The sequence below is a fragment of the Scyliorhinus canicula genome, chromosome 17, assembly GCF_902713615.1.
Source record: "Scyliorhinus canicula chromosome 17, sScyCan1.1, whole genome shotgun sequence".
NCBI lineage: Eukaryota > Metazoa > Chordata > Chondrichthyes > Carcharhiniformes > Scyliorhinidae > Scyliorhinus > Scyliorhinus canicula.
This window is the reverse complement of record NC_052162.1, coordinates 64,161,065-64,185,865: the sequence shown is the minus strand read 5'-3', so window position 1 is coordinate 64,185,865 and position 24,801 is coordinate 64,161,065. Positions and strand designations below refer to the sequence as shown.

The 24,801-nt window shown below is 45.9% G+C and overlaps 1 protein-coding gene across 2 annotated transcripts in view; it reads left to right on the top strand.

Annotated features, from left to right (window-relative positions):
• pla2g12a (phospholipase A2, group XIIA) overlaps positions 1-24,801 on the top strand; it is a 72,087-nt gene that overhangs the window by 34,548 nt on the left and 12,738 nt on the right. Inside the window, exons 3-5 of one of the 2 annotated variants that reach the window (XM_038774456.1) lie at positions 1,811-1,887; positions 7,185-7,350; positions 11,756-15,148. In XM_038774456.1, coding sequence (XP_038630384.1) covers positions 1,811-1,887; positions 7,185-7,350; positions 11,756-11,874 — 362 coding nt within the window. In that variant the 3' untranslated portion in view covers positions 11,875-15,148. Of the gene's footprint in view, positions 1-1,810; positions 1,888-7,184; positions 7,351-11,755; positions 15,149-24,801 lie in introns of those variants that run through there. The other variant, XM_038774457.1, reaches the window with a different exon arrangement.

The window sequence follows — 24,801 nt, the reverse complement described above, 5'->3', positions numbered from 1 at the left end:
ATTTGGAGTACCCAATTTTTTTTTTCCAATTAAGGAAAATAATTGGATGGCCAATCCACCTACCCTGCACATCTTTGGGTTATGGGGGCGAAACCCATGCAAACACGGGGAGAATGTGCAAACTCCACATGGGCAGTGACCCAGAGCCCGGATCGAACCTGGGACCTCGGCACCATGAGGCAACAGTGCTACCCACTGCACCACTGTGCTGCCCCTGTGAATACAATCCTAACCAACCCTCGACTCAATTGTTCTTCATACGTCAGTCCTGCCATCCCAGGAATAAGTCTGGTCAGTCTATGTTACCTAAATGATTTAGGGTACAGTCTGGTTTGGAATTCTGGGTGTTTCTCACAAAAAGCAGGCAGTTAGCTTGGAGGCAGTCAGTTGTGGAACCAGGCGCTGTGAAGAACTAGCTGTGGGACAAGAACCCTTGAGACCCATGAGGAAGCCAGAGCCTCTACTTTTCATGTCTTAATCAATCCCTTTGTCCTCCTCTACTGAATTCGAAACTGCTCCCAACCGTCAGACTTGTTTTTTTTTCTCGACCAATTGTATGCTTCTTCCTTGGATCGAATATTATCTCTCATTTCCCTTGTAAACCATGGTGTGACCAACTTTCCTGTTTTATGTTTGTGCCGGCGGTCAGATGGGGGATTCGCGCCATACCACACTGTGCTTCAATTATTTACCACGTCACCTGTCCCTTCAATGCCTCGGGAGCTTCTGGGGCGGTATTCTCCCCTACCTGGCGGGGCGGGGGACCCCGGCGTACCGGAGTGGCGCCAACCACTCTGGTGTCGGGCCTCCCCAAAGGTGTGGAATTCTACGCACCTTTAGGGGCTAGGCCGGGATGGCTCGTGCTCTGCCGACTGGCGCCAACGGCCTTTGGCGCCCCGCCGACAGGCGTCGGTGCTGGCCGAAAGGCCTTTGCCGGTCAGTGTAAGTCCGCGCATGCGCGGAGCGTCAGCGGCCGCTGACGTCACCACCGGCGCATGCGCGGTGGAGGAGGTCTCTTCCGCCTCCGCCATGGTGGAGGCCGTGGCGGCGGCGGAAGAAAAAGAGTGCCCCGACGGCACCGGCCGATCGGTGGGCCCTGATTGCGAGCCACGCCCGGGGTCCGATCACCCCGCACCCCGGGGCCCGCTCGCGCCACCTGCTCCCGCCGGCACCAGAGGTGGTTTAAACCACGTCGGTGGGAGTGGCCTCACAGCGGTGGGACTTTGGCCCATCACGGGCCGGAGAATCGCCGCGGGGGGGCCCGCTGACCAGCGGGGCGCGATTCCCGCCCCCGCCGATTCCCGGGTGATGGAGAATTCCGGCCACGACGGGGGTGGGATTTACGAAGGCCCCGGGCGATTCCCCGACCCTGCAAGGGGGGTCGGAGAATTCTGCCCCTGTTTCCTGAATAAGTTTGTCGTACTTTGTCAGGTGCATTTTGAAAGTCTACACATAGAGTATCGACTGTACTAGCCTTGTCAGGCATTTCTGTCTTCAACTCAATCCTAGACACAATTTGCTTTTAATGATCTGGTGCTGACTGTTCCTTATTAGCCCATGCTTCTCCAAGTGAGACTTAATTTTGTCGTTGACAATGACCATTAGTAATTTTTCCATCATTAGTGCCAGACCTAGTGACAAGTTACCAGTTTTATCACTTCCTCCTTTTTTGAACAGGGGTATAACATTGGCAATCCTTTGGTCCCATTCCTATAATCCAGGCATTATAGCTGTCAACGAGGAAAGGCAATTGGGGCTGCTGTTGGCTGGAAGGGAATTAAATGTATTAAACTTTTATTATTCCTTGCAGGATCCAAGCCAGTTCCTCGTTCCAATTATAAACCTCCACCACCCAATGGATGTGGCTCTCCCATGTTTGGAGTTCATGTAAGGAATACCTAGTCTGTCAAACATTTGTATCTTGTGTCTTATCCAGATCATTAAAACTCAGCAATATTAAATGAAATACTGCAGCAGCTTTACTAATAAACAATATAAATTGGGTGAACAATGTTTCCTTTAATTATTCCCATGACCGGCAGGAGTGTTGGTTGCATAGCTGCAAAGTCAGGTGACTGAACACTGTTGAAATTTAAAGATCAGTACAGTATTTAATTTCCTAAAAGTCACATGCAATTTTCCCTTTAGCCCCTCTTGCTCAGTCATCAATTATTACACATGCTAAATAGTGGAAGTGTTTTGTTCTCCCGTACTTGATTTTTTAAAAAGGAAATAATAATAATCAACAACGATCCCATCCTCCCATCACCCCAACCAACGGCCCACCTGTCAATATATGCATCAAATAAAACAAACCCTCCCAGGGTGGAAAAAAAACAAAGGAGAAAAAGGAGTCCGGAATCGCCCACGGTCACCATTAACCTACAGAGTCTCCACCCACCCCCCGGACATTCAATGCCTTCCAACCTCCGAAAGAGTACCGTAAATGACACCCAAGAGTTGGAACCCCCCCCCCCCCCCCCCCCCCCCAACTCCTCCCCTCCACTTCCTCTTGTAAAACTCCTCCCCCCAACCTCAGTTCCTTCCCCCCCCCAAATCTCCACCCCGGCTAGACCCCTCGGACCCTGTTCTGCCAGGCTCCGATGGCCGTAGCCCCTCCCCCCACCTCACCCCCGTTCACTGGCCGTCTTAAACTGGCCAGTGTGGAGGCCCTCGCCCAGGTCTCTTTCCCCCTTTCCTGGCCCCTGGAAAACCCAGAAGTCCCCTTTAGCACACACACCCCGCATACACACCCACACCCCAAAGAACCCTCATTACGACTGAAAGTCCCATTTATTTCCTTGTCCAAATATATACAACGTTGGCTCCTGTAGCCCATAAACCAGCACGCAGTGAAACAAAAAAAATAGTCATGAGGCTACATCGGTACATGACCATTTCTCAATTCTGCCACAGTCTTTCTGCCTTTGCAAACTCCCAAAATAAAAGTCCTTGAACTTGTAGGTCACCCTCAGCTTCGCTGGATATACAATGCCGCACTGCACCGTGCTAATGTACAGTGCCCTCTTCACCTGGTTGAAGGCAGCCCGCCTCCTCGCCAGCTCCACCGTAAAGTCCTGGTTTATGCGTATACCAGCTCCAGCCTACTGCACCACCCGCTTCTGCTTTGCCCAGCACAGGACCTTCTCCTTTGCACTGTACCTACGGAAGCACAGAGTCACTACTCTTGGTGGCTCACTCGCCTTTGGTACAGGCCTCCACGACCGATGAGCCCGATCCAGTTGATACCGGGAAGGATCCTCCCCCCTTCCCCAATAGTTTCGCCAACATCGTGGCAAAATACTCAGTCGGCCTCGGGCCTTCCACTCCTTTGGGCAGCCCCACAATCCTCAATTTCTGTCGCCTGGATCTGTTTCCCTGGTCTTCCATTTTGCTTCACAGATCCTTCTTCATCTCTATCACCTTCCGCATCTCCTACCACATCAAGATAAGTTGATCACTGTGCTGCAATAATGTCTGTTCCACTTCCTTTAGCGCCTCACCTTGTTCCCGTACCTCCGCCACTGCGCTCACCACCGCGACCTCACCGGGGTAATCGCCTCTTCCACCAGCACTTTCAAAACCGCCCCCATCTCCTTCCTCATTGCCTCCATGTGTTTTGTGAACTGCCTTTCGAATTCCACGGCCATCACCTTAGTTATTTCTTCAGCTGTAAACAATGAGGCCTCCCCGGTGCTCCAGACTCCATTTTCTTTACCGAACCCGCGGTGACCTTTCCACTCCCTGACGGACTTTCAGCTGCTTTTATGACAGCCGTTTTTTTACTGATCCTCGACATTTCCCTTCCCTGTGCTTTCTCCCGACTTTTACTGCCTTCACTGCCGCTAGGACCGGGTGTTAACCCCCGACAATGCCGTTCCCGAACGGGAGCCCTCCAACGCGCGGCTGCCTCCTGCTGCGTCACCGGAAGTCCCCTTACCAGTGGTTTTAATACATACTGAAGCCATCATGAATGTGGATTTTCCTGTTCATTCTTTGACTAATCGAAAATATTATATTTACCGTAAACCAACACAACTTCATTGCAAGTTTTTCTTTTTTGTTTAACCAATTGCTGAAACCATGTTTCTCCATGTTTTTGTGACATCAGGCTAATCCTGTTGAATAGTTGGCTCAAGGCTTAGCCTGACTGCCCCTGTGCTGTCACACTCTCTGTACTTCAGTCCACCGCTCCCTGTTTCCGTGTGCATCAAAGTTAAAGCTCTTGTGCTCCTGTATGAACTCTTCCATGGGTGCTTCCTCTAGTTATATGTCCCATTGCATTCACTGTGGTCACCCAGCTCTTGCCCTTGGTATTCTCTAATATTACTTCTTTCATCAGTCTATTTTCTTTATTTGATAACATTTCTGTTATCTCTCCCTTTCTCTTTGATGTTCCCTTACTAAATCTCCTTGCCTACAATTTTCGTGGCCCTTAAAAACCTCCTCAAATTTATCCCACAATTGTTATGGTGCAGACGGAAGCCATTTGACCCTTGTGTCTGAACCAGTTCTCTGAATTAGCATTATGCTGTGGTGTCAATTCCTCTGCATTTTCCCTGTATCCCTGCACATTGTTTCTGTTCAAATATTCATCTAAAGCCCTTCTGAATGCCTCAATGGAACCTGCCTCCTCCACACTTCCAGGCAGTGTGTTCCAGATCCGAACCACTCGCTGTGTGAAAGTGCTTTTTTTTTGAACACTAAATTTGCTTCTTTTGCAAATCACTTTACATCTGTGCACACTCATTCATGATCCTTTTATGAATGGGAAGCTTCTCCCTGCCTACTCTGTCCAGCCCCTTCATGATTTTAGAACAACTCTTATCAAATCTCCACTTTGCCGCCTTCTCTCCAAGGAGAACAGTACTAACCTGTCCAATCTATCCTCATAACAAGTTTCTCATCCCTGGAGCCATTTTTCTAATTCTCTTCGGCACTCTCTCCAATGCGTTCACGTCCTTCCAAAATGGCACCCAGAACTATGCACAATACTCCAGCTGTATTGTCCTAACTAGTGTCCTATTCAAATTCAGCATAACTTCCATGTTCTTGTACTCTATGCTCCTATTAATACAGCCTAAGATACTATATACTTTATTAACTACTCTTTAAACCTGCCCTGCTGCCTTTAATGACTTATACACACCCGATTGAGTTGTACCTCTTCTTTTATATTGTCCCACAATGTTCTTAGTACCAAAATGAATTGCCTCTTCTCTGCAATGTATTTCATCTGGCACGTATCGGCCAACTCCACCAAAATATCCATTAATCATTACTCGCTGTTCCCTATTATTCGGCAATTGTGTACCCATGTTGCTACTGTCTATTTTATTCAATGAGCTATTATTCTTCTTGCACGGTAGCATTGTGGATAGCACAATCGCTTCACAGCTCCAGGATCCCAGGTTCTATTCCGGCTTGGGTCACTATCTGTGTGGAGTTTGCACATCCTCCCCGTGTGTGCGTGGGTTTCCTCCGGGTGCTCCGGTTTCCTTCCACAGTCCAAAGATGTGCAGGTTAGGTGGATTGGCCATGATAAATTACCCTTAGTGACCAAAATTGCCCTTAGTGTTGGGTGGGGTTACTGGGTTATGGGGATAGGGTGGAGGTGTTGACCTTAGGTGGGGTGCTCTTTCCAGGAGCCGGTGCAGACTCGATGGGCCGCATGGCCTCCTTCTGCACTGTAAATTCTATGAAAAAATCTTTGTGCTGTCAATCAAATTTCCTAATTTTTCTACTCCTGCTGTCATGTTTTCAACAGGCTACATCATAAATACAGATTATTATAAGGGAAGTTCAAAGACCTGACCACATTTTCTGACAAACTTCTCCGTCATAGGAAACGATAGATATTGGAGGAAGAAGGCAATTCAGCTGATTACAAAAATGTTTAGATGGAAAGAATGCCAACTTGATTTATTTTGGGTGGTGAGGGTGTAGAAAGGGAGCATGGAGAGGAGGAATGAAGCCCTGGTATGGGAAGGGGAAGAGAAATTTCTTAAAGTTATGCTGTGAGCAAAGAAGGTTCACACAAAATCGTGTCTGACATTTCAATTAATAAAAATATTAAGCAAGGTTCCTGTTTTTTAAAAAAAAAATCCACATGTACCAGATTTCTGTTGACTTTGCTACAAGTGAACTTTGAGCTTGTGGAGCAAGAAGTGGGGTCTGAAAAGCCAGGAATCTAGTTTCCAATTACTGTTTAGTAACTTTTGCTTGAAAATGGGGAGATGAAATTTGGGATTGAGGTCAGCTGTCATCACTCCCTGTTTGTATAACTCACAAGGCTCCGCATTTAAAAAATGAGTGCTTGGGCAACATGCTGAATGATTGTTGGTGTCAATAGAACCAGATCCAGATCCTAACAAGAGGCTGCACTGAGGAGAAGCGGGGAGAAAATTCCCACATCTGTCTGTCTACATCCACCTCCCTCTGCCCCTTCTGTGTGATCCATATGCTTATTGTCTCTTATTGGTCACGTTTTGTGATCATGCTTCCGATCCTCTTCCAGAAAATAAATTTGTCTGTGGCAGCCATATAGCATGTAGTGGATTACGGCTCTGGATTTTGTTTTATTCTGCTAATTAGGTTTTACATCGCTCTGCACGTTCACCATCCTGGGGCTGCGAATGCTAACGTTAGACTGTTGCTCTCACTTTCTGTGGTCTCTCTATAGCTCTTAGCTCCAGGGATTCAATATAAATATACACAAAGGCTGAGAAACCTGTCCTGCTTCCCTCCTGCTGGTCTGTTAGCCCAGCTAGGTTAGTATCTCCCTCCCTCCAAGGACAGATTCTTGGCCTCAGCCTTCTGTTCCCACCCAGAGTGCTTTGCTTTGGCTTTCAAACCAGTTTTGTACTCGAACAAAATGCTCTGGCTCCACTTCTTGATCATGTGGGCATTCTGTCCATGCCAGACCTGAGAATGGAGCACAAGTTAAGAGGTTTGAGGCGCTAAAAGCAACACCAGCTGAATAAATAAAAAAGATTATATCTAAATCTGTCTGTGCTATCTTTTTTATTTCACAACAGCTGTCCATTATGTTTGCTGCTTGTAACCATCAGGCACTGCCTATGATCTGATTTAATGAGGGTCAACACTCTATCTTTAATGTTGACTGCAGATTTTATCATGAGATTCCTGCCCACTCACATTTATGTCTTTTTTTTAATAAATAGCTGGACGTGGGAATCCCTTCTATGACAAAATGCTGCAACCAGCATGATCGTTGTTATGATACTTGTGGTAATGCTAAACAGGACTGTGATGGAGTGTTTCAGTACTGCTTGTCCACAATCTGCAGAAATGTACAGAGAACATTAGGAATGGATTCAACTGTGCAAGGTAAGTGCAGTTAAATAGTTTGATGTTTACTGCTTCCAGGTAGAATGTGGTTACTGCTTAGGTTGTGTTTACACCATTCATGAGATATAGCTACAGAGGGCTGCAAATGCTTTGGTGCTGTACATTGAAGCATCAACTGCATTTTTTTGTTAAACTTCAACAGACAGAAACCTAGTCTTCTCTACAGAGCTTTATTCACATTGACATAGAACTACTGTTATCTCACCTGTTTCCCCTTTATAAACACCCAGTGAAGTGCTTATTTCTGACTGATTTAAACACTTCTTGACAGTTTCCTACCCTGTTATCTGACATTCCCCTCTTTCCATTATTGGTAATTTCCTGGCTTGAGCTGGGACTCATACTGCACTTTACATTTATATATCAGCCCATGAGGATTTCAGCCATGATGATTGATGTTCAACGTGATTTCAGGTTTTCTGCTACTTTATCTGGCAATCCTATACACAGTGTTCAATTTATAATGGGAAGAATTTCCTGTTGGCCCCAAAATTACCCTTTTAGTCTGAGCATGTTTCCTCCAGCTGTCTTCTAATCAGCCTGTGATGTTTCTCTGCATTGATTGGAACAATTTGCTTATTTCTTACAAAATAGAACTGAAAAGGGTGGCCTAACCAGCCACTTAGTCTTTCCCAACCAAGACACCCAACATGACAGCTTTGTGTTGTAACATTATTGGGTAGGCAATCCTTCTGTCAAATCTTTACATCTGAGGAGGGTTTTTCAGCCACTCGGGCTGTTTTGCTTGTTTTAAAAATGAAAAGATCACCGGCCAGATTCTTCGGAATCTGTTGGGGTTCTATTTTCCTGCTGGCAGCGCACACCATCTGCAGGTTTCCCGGCGGTTTGGGGTGGCTTCAATGGGAAATTCCATTGACTAGCAACAGCAAGAGAGAATGCCGCCACCACCAAACGGCACGCTATCGAGAAACACGTGGCTGGGGGACCGGAGAATCCAGCCCCATGTTACTAATTTCTTGGGCTCAATGGTATCTAACATTCTCCTCTTTAGTGTAAGAAGTCACTCAGTCATAAAAATAAATTTGGATTTATATGGACCATTTCATATCCTCAAGCCACTATCGTCAAACTTGGCAACCAATTTGTACAAAGCAAGGTCCCATAAGCAGCAGTGAGATTTTATGTTGTAAACATAAATTGCCAGATAATCTGTTCGTGATGTTGTTTGATGAATAAATGTTGGCTGGGACACCAGGAAACCTTCATTGCTCTTCAAAACAGTGATCTTGTAAATCTATCTTTTGTTTTTGTTTTTTTAAATCTAAATTTAGAGTACTCAGTTCTTTTTTTTTCCAATTAAGGGACAATTTAGTGTGACCAATCCACCTACCCTGCACATCTTTGGGTTGTGGAGGTGAGACCCATGCAGGCATGAGGAGAATGTGCAAACTCCACACGGACAGTGAGGCAGCAGTGCTAACCATTGAGCCACCGTGCCACCGTCTTGTAAATCTATCGGCAAGAGCAAACATGGTTTTGTTTTGAGAAATAGCACCTTCGCACCCCATTTAAGTGTTGTACTGAAATGTCAACCTAGATCAGATGTCTCCTGTGGGACTTGACCCACAACCTCTGACTCTGAGGCAAGAGTACTACTACCAAGTCAAGGCTGATACTATTGCTGACTTTCACTTGAACATTTGTCTTGTACACTTACACCTCCATCTATATATGTTTCAGTATGAAGTAAGGAATTTGGCTTGAGAACTTACTTCAACATAAAATTAATGTGTGATAAAATTGTGTCTAACAGTTTTAAAGTAATGTAACTCAAAGTAAAAATGTATTCAACAGGTGAGAATGGTGTTGCTGTCGATGAGTTTAAAAATAAAAACTGAATAAATAGAGGGCGGTACAGTGTTTAGAACTGCTGCTTCACAGTGCCAGGGACCCCGATTCGATTCCGACCGTGGGTGACTGTGGAGTTGCACATTCTGCCTTTGTCTGCATGGGTTTCCTCCGGTTCCCTCCCACTGTTGAAAAATGTGTAGGTTAGGTGGATGACCAGGTTAAATTGCCCCTTGATGTCCAAAGACGAGGCGGGGTTATGGAGATGGAGCGGGGCAGTGAGCCTCGGTGGGGTGCTATTTTTAGAGTGTCGGCGCAGACTAGATGGGCTAAATGGCCACCTTCTGCATTGTAGGGATTCTATGAAGAATTCTGAGGCAAGATTTTGTCTTTATTTTTTCCAGTTAAGGGGCAATTTAGCATAGGCAATCCACATACCCTGAACATCTTTGGGTGTGGGGGTGAGACCTACGCAGACACGGGGAGAATGTGCGAATCCATGTGGAGTTTGCACAGTGACAGGGGGCCGACATCGAACCCGGCTCCTTGGCGCGTGAGGCAGCAGCAGGCAGAAGCACCACCATGCTGCACCAAGATTTTCTTTCAATGGAATTAACTGGTTTCTTTTTTTTGATTTCCTCTCTTCCGCCCCCACCCCCCGCCAGCGGTGGGGATAGATTAAGCAAATTTAAAATCCAGTAAAATTAAAGTATAGGATCTGTGAAGTTTGGTGATTTGGCTGGCTGCAGGCTGAACTTGGTCCTGCAGCTGTCACACAGCCCTGCTGACTTTGGCATCGCCCAGTTTAGAGCTGTAGATGAACAATTTACCTGGTTTTCTGAAGGTAGCTGCGTGGGAGAATTTGTTTTTCTGTCCGTAGTCAAAAGCAGCAAACAGGTTCAGAGTTTGTAAGTTGGATGGAATAAGTGAGTGAGACACCCATTCGAGGTCTTGCTCCATCAGCATCTCCGTTGCTTGTCTTATTTTGTAGCGAAAAATGCTTAAATGCACAGGTGGTTGGCTTGTCACATGATTCCCTCTCTTCAAATGCTCAGTGGCCCAAATATGGCCATGGCTAGTGTATTTCAGCTGTAACTTGATTAAGTCATGGCTTGGAATCCCTCTCTCGGCCAAGGTCACTTTGTTGAAGTGATTATGTCGAAAGGTTTGTGCCCAGGTGAATATCTGGATGCTTTACTAATATGACAGGTAATGGCCTTCTTTCATACACTTCAGCGCTATTATTCCTGATGCAACTTTGCAGACAGATTGTCTCATTTCAGTGGTTTTGGAATGGAGAATGTATAGTGATGCAAATGTGAAGCCATCTTGGACTGTGATCCCGAGTCACTGGAATGTGGCTTTAGTCTATATTATTCAATTGGCGGTTTCCAGTCAGTACATTTAAAAATAGTTTTTTGAAGATCTCCTGCAACATGTGTGAGTAAGGTTTAGTCAAGTAAGCCAAAGTCGAATATGCGTGCTCAATTTTACAATTTCATCGGACAATTGAATTTAAATTTATGGGGACACGCAACACCTCCCCTTGCAATCGCTGAAGGTGCAACACCTGCCCCTTTACCTCATCCCTTCTCACCATTCCAGGCCCCAAAAATTCCTTTCAGGTTCAGCAGCGTCTCACTTGCACGTCCTTCAATTTGGTCTATTGTAATTCTTGCTCTCAATGTTTTCTCCTGTACATAGGAGGGACTATACACAGACTTGGTGACCGTTTCGTGGAACACTTTCGCTCAGTCCACAAGCATGACCCCAACCTTCCTGTTGCTTCCCATTTTAACTCAGCACTTTGCTCTCATGCCCATACGTCAGTCTTTGGTCTGCTGCAATATTCCGGTGAAGCCCGTCGCAAGCAGGAGGAGCAGCATCTCATCTTCCAGTCGGCCACTTTGCAGCCCTCGGGACTTTATGTTGAGTTCGGCAGCTTTAGATTTGGACCTTTCTCCTAAATCTTAAACCCCCTCCCTTTTCTCTTTTAAAAAATATTCCATAAATGTATTGCCTCAATGCAAATCGCCTCCTCCCCCTCTCAGGACATCTGTCATTTGTTCTTGAAATTCCTTCATTTTGTTGCAGTTTCTATGTTCTCCCTCCTTTCAATATGAATGAAGGCCAACACCTATCACATTAGTAAAGCATTCAGATATTCACCTGGGCACAAGCCATTCGATATAATCACTTGGACAGTGGGTCTATGATTTGAAACATTATAACTGTTTCTCTGGGCAGCACGGTGGCGCAGTGGTTAGCATTGCTGCTCACGGCACCACGGTCCCAGGTTCGATCCCGGCCCTGGATCACTGGCCGTGTGGAGTTTGCACATTCTTCCCATGTTTGCGTGGATTTCATTCCCACAACCCAAAGATGTGCAGGCTAGGTGGATTGGCCATGCTAAATTGCCCCTGAATTGGAAACAAATAATTGGATACGCCTAAATTTTAATAAAATTCACTCTGTTTCTCTCCTGGCAGATCTGCTGGGGTTTTCCAGGGTCCTCTGTTGTTTTTATTTAATGTTAGTTGCTTCTAACTTAACTTTATTTTTCTATGTTTCGCAGCTTGTGATCATGCTGTAGAATTGCTTTTCAATGCTGTTATGCATTTGGGCTGTAAACCCTATTTGGACAGTCAGGGGGCCTCCTGCAAGTGTGCCTATGAGGAAAAAATCGACCTCTGATGTGACGATCGAGGAAAACAAATCTTTTTTATGTGGAGCAAAGATTTCCAGTTTTCTTGGGGACTTTTAATTATGGCGTAGTGAATCGAATCCTCTAAAATTCTGTTGTTTTGAAGATTTTCTACAATGTTCTATGTTCTTTCTGTTAACTGTTTACATAAATTAAGATGTGAATTATTGTACATTGTCTGACATGTTGTTTTAAGCCCCAATGCACTATGATATGTTTTTAATGGAGGTTATAGACTCATGCTCATACACTGAATTCCACCTTCCCTTAAGGTATGGAGCTCAAAAGAGGTACGTAGTAAAGGTTTTCTTGTGCCAAACCCAATGGCAAACTATTGGAAGAAAAATCAATAGTGAGTTAACAGACCGTGCTTATGCACCACCTAGTGGCAGGTTACTGAGTGGCACTGTCACAAATCTAAGAACTGCAGAAACTACAAATAGATTGATTTAACTTATTTTAAATGGGAACTTCGTTCAGATCCAGTTAAACGTGATTCAAACCTGCCTTATACCATAGAAGTAAAGAGATTACGATTCTTCTGCTCTGAAGAAGAGCCATATTTACCTCAACGTTAACTCTATTTTCGTCCTGGTAGATGCTGTCAGATCTGCTGAGCATTTCCAGCACTTTGTTTTCATTTCAGATTTCCAGCATGGTAGTATTTAGTTTTTATTTTATCATCATCAGTCGAACTAGCTACTGGAAATCTAGAAGAGAACAGAAAATGGTGGAGATGCTCAGCAGGTCAGGCAGCAATTGTGAAGACAGGAGAAAGAAAAGTGTAGGCCAATGGCCTGAAAAGGTAACTCAATTTTTGCCCCTCCACATATGGTTGTTGCCTGACCTGGAAAATGTCAGCATTTTCTACATTGGCTTGGTATCCAAAGCAGTTCAAAGTTAGTATTCTAACCAGCTGTGACATGAATTGTGACAGTAGGGCGAATCGGCATTGGTGAGCAACCTCAAGCAAACATTATCTGAATTTAATATGTTTACAAATCGAGTGCAGGTTTAGAATTATCTTGCTCGCAGTACCCATGTTCCTTGCCCCTAGATAGTAATTGCAATTTAACATTTCCTTTTGATAGATTAAGAAAGTCCAAATTTCCATTTCTTTAATGAAGAATTTTGATTAAGGAGTTTTGATTTGTATAGCCCCATTCACATTCTTGCCATATCCCAAACTATTTCACAACCAAGTAATTATTTTGGAAGTGCAGTCGCCTTTTACATAGGTAAATATTGAGAAGCAACACAATTTGTCGTATCCCAGAAACAGCAATAAGATAAATCAGCAGTTAATTTGTGCGTGTGGGATGAATTTTGACCAGTATACCAGGAAAATTCCTCTGCTGCTCAAGAGGAGCCATGTGATCTTTACAACTCTGAAAAGCTAAATCTAGGTTGATGCTCTATTGCTTTCAAATATTGAGCTCCCATGTGTGCTCAGCCCAAAGGCGGGTCTTTGACTCATCTTGAGCTGGGGGTTTTTTGCCAGTTTTTAAGAACATAACAAATAAGAGCAGGAGCTGATGTACTTCAGCAACATTTTCCTGCACTGCCCTCGCATCCCTTGATGTTTTTAATATGTAGAAATCTATACTCTCCATCTTGAACAGACTCGATAACTGAGCCTCATGCACCCTTCTCGGGCAGAGAGTTCCAAAGATTCAGCACCCTCTTACTGAAGGGGATCCTCCTCATTTCGGTCCTAAATGACCTGCCCATTATTCTGAGACTGTGGGTCCTGATTCTAGATACCCCAGCCAGGTGAAACTTCCTGCACCTGCCCTGTCAAACCCTGTTAAGAATTTTTGTATGTTTGAATAAAACCACCTGTTTTTCTTCCAAGCTTGAGATTTAATTTTGTCAGTGATGTTTTGCCATTTTCTTCCACTCTTGGGAGAGGGCAAGGAGGCAGGTCCCAAGTCTATCTGAGCTGGAATAGAATCGTACCCACAATGCTGGTATTAATTCTGAACCACATAACAGCCAACTGAGCTAACCGGACCCATTGAACACTACAGCATAAAAAAAAATTACATCTCTCTTCTCCAATTTCTATTGCACTAACAAATGGCTTTCTCTTTTACCAGGAGTATGTTCTCTCCCCTTTGCTGCTTAAAATTAGCTGGGAGCTACAGTTGACAATATCCATAGAAAATTAACATGTCTTGAAAAAACGTCATGTTACTTTGATAGATATTTCAGCCTGTCATTTTCCAGTGCAGGTGAAATACTTCTTGAAGTCTGTCCTCTACCACCAGGCCCAAGTCCTGTCTTCTTTTTTTTTTAAATTTGGAGCACCCAATTAATTTTTCCAATTAAGGAGCAATTTAGCATGGCCAATCCACCTAACCTGCACATCTTTGGGTTGTGGGGGTGAAACCCACGCAAACACTGGGAGAATGTGCAAACTCCACACAGGCAGTGACCCAGAGCCGGGATCGAACCAAGGATCTCGGTGCCTTGAGGCTGTAGGGCTAACCCACCGTGCCACTGTGCTGCCCCCAAGTCCTGTCTTTAGTGATATCAGTAGCAGGTAAAGTGAGGACCAGATATAGCTGGAAGGTTGTTGCAGGTACCTAAAATTTAGGGATTGGGTGTTGATATTAGTTTACTCCTCTTTTCCTTTTGGCACTTGGGAAACCCAAAAGTCAGCTAACTGTAAGTATCCTTTGCGAAAGAAACTCGGGCAGTCTCAACCCTGTTTCCAGTGGCTATAGGTTTATAGCTCAAAACGACCCACAAGTGAACAAAAATTTATATTAAACTAGTGATTCCATTTGGGCAACAAATGATAGCTGGTGTGATGAATGGAAATGTTACACCAGTACAGTAGAGAGAGTTTGTGGTTAAACCCCACATTTGTTTCATGCAGAAGTAATTTTACCCACTGAAGAGGTTGAAAGAAATTTGAACAGCAAACAGGACAGAGGAGGAGTGGGAGGGACTAACCACAGGTAATTACATGCTACAATGCCGATGTGCCTTAGTAGTGATTGGGCAATGTAGTATTAACAGTGATTAGATAATATAATCACGTGTACTCACTTGGCATGTAATGAAGTAATCTTTTCTTGTAGACATAATTGAGCTGAAATAGAGCACTACTGTGTAACATGCTGATTGATGTAATCACAATCTGCATATCCGTATAAAACTGGTAGTTTTGTAATTTTTCAGAGAGCTCCTGCTCCACCTTGAATGGTTAAGAATTTCCTAGCCTATGCCAGTATAAATAAACCAATTTGAACAAAATAAGTCTCATTTCGTCTTTGCGGACTCTGATCTTTATCTCTCTGCCAATTGGTGTAGTCAGCAGGATCTGTAGACTGGCTCTGTGAAGATAGATCATGATCTGGTGAGTACTTTTCATTTTAAAGAACACTTGCTAGCAGTTGTACCAGTTTGGAACGGTGGCCCAATAAAATGGATCTGAACACCGAACCCAAGACTTGCAGAGCTGGGCGTTTTCCATACCTGAGGTGAAGGAGAGTAGCCTCAAGGACCAAATGCACCTGGTAATTGATCAGAGTGGTCTTGATGGCGGCGGAGCATCAACTTTGATGTAACTTTGAATTTGTTGAGGACTGGAGAGGTATGGAGACAATATCACTTTTGCATTAGCTATGAGGAGCGGTTGAATAAACTCGGTTTGTTCTCACTGGAACGACGGAGGTTGAGGGGCGACCTGATAGAGGTCTACAAAATTATGAGGTGGGTAGACAGAGTGGATAGTCAGAGGCTTTTCTCCAGGGTAGAGGGGTCAATTACTGGGGAGCATAGGTTAAGGTGCGAGGGGCAAGGTTTCGAGGAGATGTACGAGGTGTTGCTACTTCTGTGTGAGTGTGCTGAACACTCAATTTGGCTCTGTTTCTGTTCTAAGCTCGAGTCGCCAGGTGTTGTTAAGACACCGCCACAAGCTTCAAGGTGAAGTTCAAAGCAATAAAACCCTACACCAATTAGTAAGTCCAAACAACTGTGTTTATTGTAATACAATTATAATAACTACCCATGCACACGCTAAAAGGATTAAACTTATTCCTACCGCTAAATAACTAATACTTATCTCGAAGGAACTGCTGGGTCAGGGAACAAGGCCTCTTGCTCTGCTCTGGTCTGCAGACCTCTGGTTGGTATCAATTAAAAAGGGGGTCAGGAGTGCCCATCTCTGGTAGCGGTCGTTGGGAGGCACTTACTTGTTAGTGGCTGCTGTCCGAAGGCTGGAGCAGGAGACAGGAGACTGAACCATGTGTGGGACCTGCCTTTTATAGGTCCCAGGGGATCCGCGCCCCTTTGGGCGGACTCCCTTACCTGCTTGGAATCGATTGGGTCTCTTCCCAATCGATTATGTTTGATCCCCCCAATCATGGGGCAGTTCCTCGGTCACTGGGGCGGTTCTTGGGACTTATTGTTTTGGGCTCCTCTGGCGCCAAAGGGTCTGGCCTTCCATAGAATGTATCGATCTGCGTTTAACTTGTTTCCATTGTATCTGGGAATCGCCCGGTATCGCCTCATTAGTATGTTAACTGGTTTATTTTCACAGTGCTGTCTGGTTTCTGCAACAGTCAAAACTGGTTTCTGAAGGGCAGCACGGTGGCCTAGTGGTTAGCATAACCGCCTCACGGCGCTGAGGTCCCAGGTTCGATCCCGGCTCTGGGTCACTGTCCGTGTGGAGTTTGCACGTTCTCCCCGTGTCTGCGTGGGTTTCGCCCCCACAACCCAAAAATGTGCAGAGTAGGTGGATTGGCCGCGCTAAATTGCCCCTTAATTGGAAAAAATAATTGGCTAATCTAAATTTATAAAAAAAAAAACTGGTTTCTGAGTCGTCCCAATATACAATCGCTTTGCAAGCTGCTTGCTTTACAACATGTCCATTTTCCCTGCATTCCTTGCAATCTTCCATTTTGTGTTGGGCAGTGGCCACCCCAGGTGGCTACAGAGGCAAGTTTTTTTTTACACAGAGGGTAGTGGGTGCCTGGAACTTGCTGCCGGAGGAGGTGGTGGAAGCAGGGATGATAGTGACATTTAAAAGGCATCTTGACAAATACATGAATAGGATGGGAATAGAGGGATACGGACCAGGACGTGTAGAAGATTTTAGTTTAGATGGGCAGCATGGTCGGCACAGGCTTGGAGGGCCGAAGGGCCTGTTCCTGTGCTGTACTTTTCTTTTTTCTTTAACTCCTAACCCAAAAACCTAAGAAACTGATCAATTGAAAATTTAAAAATTAGGTTGGCCAAACTGTAAATGAAATACCTGCTTGTGTCAAACCATTCTCTTTATGTGAAAAAGCATTTTACAGACTTTAATTAACCAAGATTGATTCAGAGTTGGAGGCGAGTTGATAAGGAAAAGTACAGTTCCTTATGTGGTTCCAAGGGGAGAACCTGTACTCGCCTGCCCCCAAAACCAGAAATAGAATCCAGCTCGGAGTCCACTTGTAAAATCTCTCTGGGTTTTGTATTCCCATCAGTCATAGGAACAGTTTAAGATGGATAGTGATTGTTGATTCAGTTAAGGTTAAAACGTCACAAAAGAATTTACTGTTTTTGTTTCGAGATGCGCAAGAGTTTTTGTTTATTGTGTTTAGTTCCCTGGGAAAATACGTAGAATTAATTAGAATTCAATTTGAATTGCTGTCACTTTCTGTTTAAAATAAATTTGAACTGCTCTAGAATTCAAAACATTAGGTTTGAGTTTGAAATTAAACTGTACACGTAAAATTGCACAACCAGTTTGTTCCCTATACAAAGATACACCTGTAGTTTGGCAGTGATCCAATTTTAACTTTTCAAACCATTTGAGTTTAAAAAAAAACTTAATATTTCTTTCAAACTTTTTTTTTCCCAATTAAGGGACAATTTAGCGTGGCCAATCCACCTACCCTGCACATCTTTGGGTTGTGGAGGCGAACACCCAAGCAAACACGGGGAGAATAAAATTGAGGTTTTTTTTTGTGGTTGGAGAATTTTTTCATTGCGTAAAGCATTTGCGTAAAGTGACGCAATTGCGTGCCAAGTTTCTCCGCACACCCCTCGCCCGTTTGGGTTCTGTAGAAAAGTAAACCCTTTCAGCAGACAGTTAATTTATTTTTAAGTCTCCTCCAGCTTGTTTTTATATAAAGGTGACCTCTTACAAAATTAAGTTGCAGGAAAGGCTGTAGTGACCCAACGACATGGGGACCGCAAACTACCCATAGCCTACTATTCAAATAAACAACCCTCTGTGGCTCCTGGCTTAGCCAAATGCATTCAAGCACCAGATTGTGCTGCTTGGGTGATCATAGTAAGCAAGCCGATTACCATGTTGGGGGAAGTCATTCTGCACACTGTGCACATCCTTGTGCAGATTCTGAATACTGGGAAGCTAAAATCTGTATCAAATGCTAGAAGAGCAGTGGGAAAGCCTGTTGCTTCCAACAGATGGACTGATCACTATAGTAAGAGATGATGATAACATGGATTCATGAATATGGAGGGAAAAAGCCATAAAGGTGATGCAGTGGATGGTGACGAGGAAGTGGACAGAGGGAGAGCGGATCTATTGGAGGGAGTTGATATGACCTATGTGGATGGATCTTGTAGAATATTTGGAGGGAATCCCCGAACAGGATAGACTGCAGTGGAGGAAGGGGGAATGATAGAGGCAAGAGAAAGGTTGGCAGATGATCATTAGACCCAAGTGGCGGAGGTGAAGGCCTGAATAGAAGCCCTAAGATTGGCAGAAGGCAAAAGGCTGAATAGTTAGTATGCATTTGGAACGGTGCATGATTATTTAGGACCTTTGGATAGAACGGGAATGGTCACTTTTAGTGGACAGGCAATTCAATATGAGGAATTAATTAGGAAGTTAATAGAGGTTGCTCAGTGTCCAGAGAAAGTCGTGGTGATTAAAGTTAAAGTACATTGGAAAATTGATATACCAGACAGAACAGTTAGGAACAAGTAGCCAGGTTAACCAGGTAGCCAAGGAGGCTGCAATGATAGAAGAGGAAGTGGGATTGATGAGTGTGATAACCAAGCAGCTAGAAGACGTTACAGACATAAATGTTACGAGTCTACAAACACAAGCAAAGGGAGAATGGGAAGAGAGTGAAGCATCACAAGATGTGGATGGAGTATGGAAAAATGAAATGAAAATCGCTTATTGTCACAAGTAGGCTTCAATGAAGTTACTGTGAAAAGCCTCTAGTTGCCGCATTCCGGCGCCTGTTTGGGGAGGCTGGTACGGGAATTGAACCGTGCTGCTGCCTGGTTTGGTCTGCTTTCAAAGCCAGCGATTTATCTGTGTGCTAAACCAGCTCCTCCGGGAGTGTGTTAGGCCCACAGGGAGTCCGATGAACTCTATTGGGAATATATCATGGTAATCAGCAAAGTGGACGGAACAATGTATGGGAGGTAATGAGCTGGTGGTGGAAGGGTATGGGTCAGGAAGTTGCTAAGTATTGCCAACAATTCATTAATTACCTGCACCCAGCATAGCCCAGGGAAGGCAGTAATGATACCACTAGCCATGGCACAGGGGACCATGGGAATAAATGCAGATTGATTTTACAGGACCATTCTCTAAGAAAGGGGAAGAAATACTGTCTTGCGGTGATTGATCAATTTACTAAATGGGGAAAAAGCATTTCCAACAAGGGACTGCTCTGCTTTGATCCTAGCCAAGATATTAACAGAGGTTATACCACGATTTTGTGGGAGGGGGGTTGCCAATACAAATTGATTCAGACCAGGGTACACATTTGGATTTGCTTTATTGTCACTTGTACTGAGGCCAAGGTACAGTGAAAAGCATTGTTCTGTATACAGTCCAGACATCATTCCATACATGAAGAAAAACATAGGACATATATAAATATACAATGTAAATACATAGGCACAGGCAACGGGTGAGCATACGGAGTGCAGTACTACTCAGTAGAGATGTCTGAAGAGATCAGTTCAGACTTTTAGAAATCTGGTAACAGCAGAGAAAAAGCTGTTTTTGAACCTGTTAGTGCGTGTTCTCAGACTCGTGTTCTCAGACTTTTGTATCTCCTGCCCGATGGAAGAGGTGGAAGAGTGAATAACACCTTTTTAGCAGGAAAATTGTTATGGAAGGATGTAAACAGATGGGAATAAACCAAAAATGCCATATCCCCCAATACAAAACCCTGGCTACACCCCACTTGAGTACTGTGAGCAGTTCTGGGCACCGCACCTTGGGAAGGATATTTTGGCCTTGGAGGGAGTGCAACATAAGTTTACTAAAATGATACCTTGACTACAGAAGTTAAGTTACAAGGAGAAATTACACAAATTAAACCTGTTTTTGGTCAAATTTAGAAGGTTAAGGGGTGATTGAAAAAATAAGATGTTTAACAGGGAAAAACGGTGGATAAAGATAAACTATTTCCACTGATTGGAGATTCTAAAGCTAGGGTTAGACCGTTCAGGAGAGATGTTAGGAAGCACTTCTCCACTCCAAGGGTGGTGGAGGTTTGGAACTCTCCCACAAACAGCAGTTGAAGCTAGAACAGTTAATTTTAAATCTGAGATAGACTTTTGTTAAGCAAAGATCTTAAGGGACGACTTCCGGAGGTGACCATGGAGTGAGTGGTCGCACATTTGGTGGCTACAGCTCATGGTGGATTTTTTGGACCTTTTCCTCGGCTAACAGCAGAGTTGAGTGCTTGTATAAGGTGCAGGAGAGGTGGAAGAAGAGATTATCCTGCCGGTTTATGGATTTGTGAACCAGAAGTGGTCAAAAAAAGGAGAGACCGACTGTTGAAAGCTAGTGTGGAGCCTGTGACACAGGGGAGGGTGGCGGAGGGTCAGGGTCTGAGCCTGCCGGCCCAGTGGTCGACTGAGCAGTTAGTGACCTTTCTCCCGAGACGTTTGCCCAGCAGAGGAAGGAGAACTTGGAGGACCTGGCCAGAGGTTCTGAGGTGGGTCAGGCTGTACATGGGAAGGCAGCGAGCTGCGTGTCTACCAGGATCTGGGTGTGGAGCTGGCCAAAAGGAGGGCGAGTTTTAACAAGGTTAAGTCAGCCCTCTTTTAAGAAGGGGGTGAAGTTCGGCATGTTGTACCCAGCGCGACTGTGGGTAATGTACGAAGGCCAGGAGCTCTACTTTGGATCACCAGAAGAGGCGATGGAATTTATTGGAGACAATAGACTGGCAGGAGAATGAGGACATTGAACTCTGGAGGGAGTGTTTATGTTTTGTATTTTGGTTTTCTTCTGGTTTGTATGAATCACTTTTGCACTATATTTGGGGCCGTTGCTCTGTTCTGTTTTGGGTTTGTTTCATTCTTGATGGGGGATGGTGGGTTGCTTTTTCTTTTTTGTGTTTATTGGGGTTTGTAAAGTTTGCACGGAAGGATGGTCGAGCAGTGGGTGGGGAGGGGAATCAGTTGGGGGTAGTATGCTTGGCGCCATGGGTGGGGGCCTACCAGGCTATCTGGGCGGGCTAGCTCATGGAAGCGCAGTGGGGGGAGAGCAGGTGGTAAGTGTTTTGATGGGGGTTGAGACTATTATTTTGTTATGGGGGAGGGGAGGGGGGCAGAAGTCTGTTGACATGGAAGGGACTGACGAAAGGTGACAAGGAGTGGGTCGCTGACAGTGGGCGCCCGAGGGTTGCCTTGAAGAGGTGTGGGATGTGGGCTGGCCGAGGAAGGGCTATGGTTGATCGGTAGGGGGGAGGGGTACCTCCCAACCAGGTTGATCACTTGGAATGTGAGAGGGTTGAATGGGCCAGTCAAGTGGGCCCATGTGTTTGTGCATCTGAAAAGCTGAAAGGCGGACGTGGCTATGATACAGCAGACGCGCTGGGGGGTGCAGACACATTGATACTTTATGGTGAGCGAGAAGCTGGAGCAGGTGCCGATAATGCTGGTGACCGTTTATGCGTCGACCTAGGACGATGTAGAGTTTGAGGCGGGTATTAGGGAAGATCCTTGATCTGGACTCGCATCGGCTGATTATGGGGGGGGACTTTAATATGGTTATAGATCCAAGGCTGGATCGGTCAAGTTAGAGGACAGGGAGGGTGTCAGCGCTGCAAAGGATCTAAAGGGGTTTATGGAACAGATGGATCCGTGGAAGTTTGGGCGTCAGAGAATGAAGGAGTTTTCTTTTTTTTTCCCCCCATGTACACAAAGTATGGGTGAGTGAGGAAGGTGGGGGGCCAGCGCCCGCACTGGAGTTTAGATGTCGGACTATTAGCGGAGGAGGAGGTGTGTGTGGGTGAGGGAGGTCATTTGGAGATAAATGATACGGGAAGGTTTCGGCTGCCACGGTATGGGAGGTGTTAAAGGCAATGGTGAGAGGGGTGTTTATCTCGTTCCAGGCACACAGGAGAAGGTTGAGCAGGCGAAGATGCATAGACTAGTTAAGGAGATTCTCCACGTAGACAGGAGGTACTGGAGGCCCCGGAGGCGGGGTTGTTGAAGGAGCGGCAGAAGCTGCAGATGGATTTTGGGTTGCTATCTACAAGAAGGCGGTGTGGCAGTTGAGAAAGGCGAGAGGGGCGGTGTATGAATATGGGGAGAAGGCTAGTAGGATGTTAGCACACTAGCTAAGCAAATGGGAGGTGGCTAGGGAGATGGGGAAAGTGAAGGATGGAGGGGGAATACGATCTTAGACCCAGTGGGGGTAAACAAATTTTATAGTAGGCTGTACGAGTTGGAATCTCCCGGACGTGGTGGAGGGGATGAGGCGGTTTTTGGAGGGGTTGGCTTTTCCGAGTGTGGAACAAAAGCTGGTGGAGGGCCGAGGGGCCCGGATTGGGCTGTTTGAAGTGGTGGAGCAGCTGGAGGCTATGCAGTCGGGCAAGGCTCCAGGACAGGACGGATACCCGGTGGAATTTTATAAAAAGTTTTAGGAGTGCTAGGGGCTGCTGCTGGTAAGGGTATTTAACGAGGCTAGGGAGCGAGGAATACCCCCCCCAACAATGTCACAGGCCTCGATCTCTCATCCTGAAGTGGGATAAGGACCTGGAACGATGCGGGTCATACAGGCCAATCTCCTTTCTAAATGTAGGTGCCAAACGAGAACAGAGGACTGTGTGCTAGGGGTGATAGGGGAGGACCAGACGGGGTTTGTGAAAGGGAGGCAGCTAACGGCAAACTTTAGAAGATTGCTAAACGTGATTATGATGCCCCCCAAGGGAAAGGAGTTGGAGGTGGTGGTCGCTATGGATGCGGAGAAGGCCTTTGATCGGGGGTACCTGTGCAAGGTCCTGGGGCGGTTTGGGTTTGGGCAGGATTTTGTGGACTGGGTCCGGCTGCTGTACCAGGCAATGGATACCTGTGTAGACGAACAGAGTGAGCTTGGATTATTTTAGGCTGCACTGGGGGAACGAGGCAGGGATGTCCCCTCTCCCCACTGTTGTTTGCCTTGGCTACAGAGCCATTGGCGATGGCGCTGAGAGCGTCAAAGGAGTAGCAGAGGTTACTACAGGGGTGGGTGGTGGAGAACAGGGTCTCGTTATATGTGAACGACCTACCTTTATATATTTCTGACCCGCTGGGGGGAGTTGGAGAGATCATGGGGATCCTAGGGGAATTCGGCCGGTTTTCGGGATACAAATTAAATATGGACAAAAGTGAGGACTTTGCGTTTCAGGCGAGGGGCAGAAGATTTGGGGGGGGGGGGGGGGTGCCATTCAGGTGGTGGGAGGGAGTTTTCGGTATTTGGGAATCCAGGTAGCGTGGGAGTGGGAGCAGCTACCTAAGTTGAATTTGGCTCGATTATTGGAGCAGATGAAGGAGAACTTTCAAAGGTGGCATATGTTCCCATTGTCACTGGTGGGTTGGGTGCAGGTGGTAAAGATGACTGTTCCCCTGAGGTTTTTCTTTGTATTTCAGTGCCTGCCTATTTTTATCCCTTTTTTTAAGAGGGTGAAAATGGTGACCTCTGGGTTCGTATGGGTGGGTAAAATCCTGCAGGTAAAGAAGATGCTGCTGGAGCGGGGTCGTGGAGGGGCGGGGGAGGGGGGTGCGGCCCTACTGAATTTCAGGAACTACTATTGGGTGGCGAACATAGCAATGATCAGGAAGTTGGTAGTCGGGTGGGGTTTGGTGTGGGAGTGGGTGGAGGTGGCAGCGTGTAGGGGCATAAGTTTAGGGGCACTGGTAACGGCGCCTCTGCCGTTCTCGCCGGCTCGGTACTCCACAAGCCCAGTAGTAGTGGCGGCTGAGGGTGAGGGTGTGGGGACAGTGGCAGAGGAATTATCGGTATGGGTTCCAACTTGTGGCAATCACCAGTTTGTGCCAAGGGGGCTAGATGGGGCGGTTTCAGATGTGGCAGCAAGCTGGGATTGAGCAGTCAGGGGACCTGTATATTGACGGCAGCTTTCGTGCTTGGAGGACTTGGAGCTGGTTTAGCACAAGGGGCAGGTTTAGCACAGGGCTAAATTGCTGGCTTTTAAAGCAGACTAAGGCAGGCCAGCAGCATGGTTCAATTCTCGTACCAGCCTCCCTGAACAGGCGGTGGAATGTGGCGACTAGGGGCTTTTCACAGTAACTTCATTTGAAGCCTACTTGTGACAATAAGCGATTTTCATTTCATTTTTCATTCAGGAAGAGTTTGGGCTGCCAGGTGGGAATGGGTTCCGCTATCTGCAGGTGAGGGACTTTGCACGGAAGCAGGTCGGTCCGACCTTTGTGCTCCTACCACCCCAGGGGATACAGGACAAGGTAGTGTCGAAAACAGGAGTGCGGGAGGGGAAGGTCTTGGAAACTTATTAAGAGTTTATGGAATGGGAGGGAACCCCGATCAGGGAGGTAAAGCGAAAATGGGAGGAAGAGTTGGGCAAGGAATTAGAGATGGGATTGTGGGAGGATGCCTTGAGTAGGGTTAACGTGTCCTCGCCGTGTGTCAGGCTCAGCATGATACAATTCAAGGTGGTCCACAGGGCGTATAT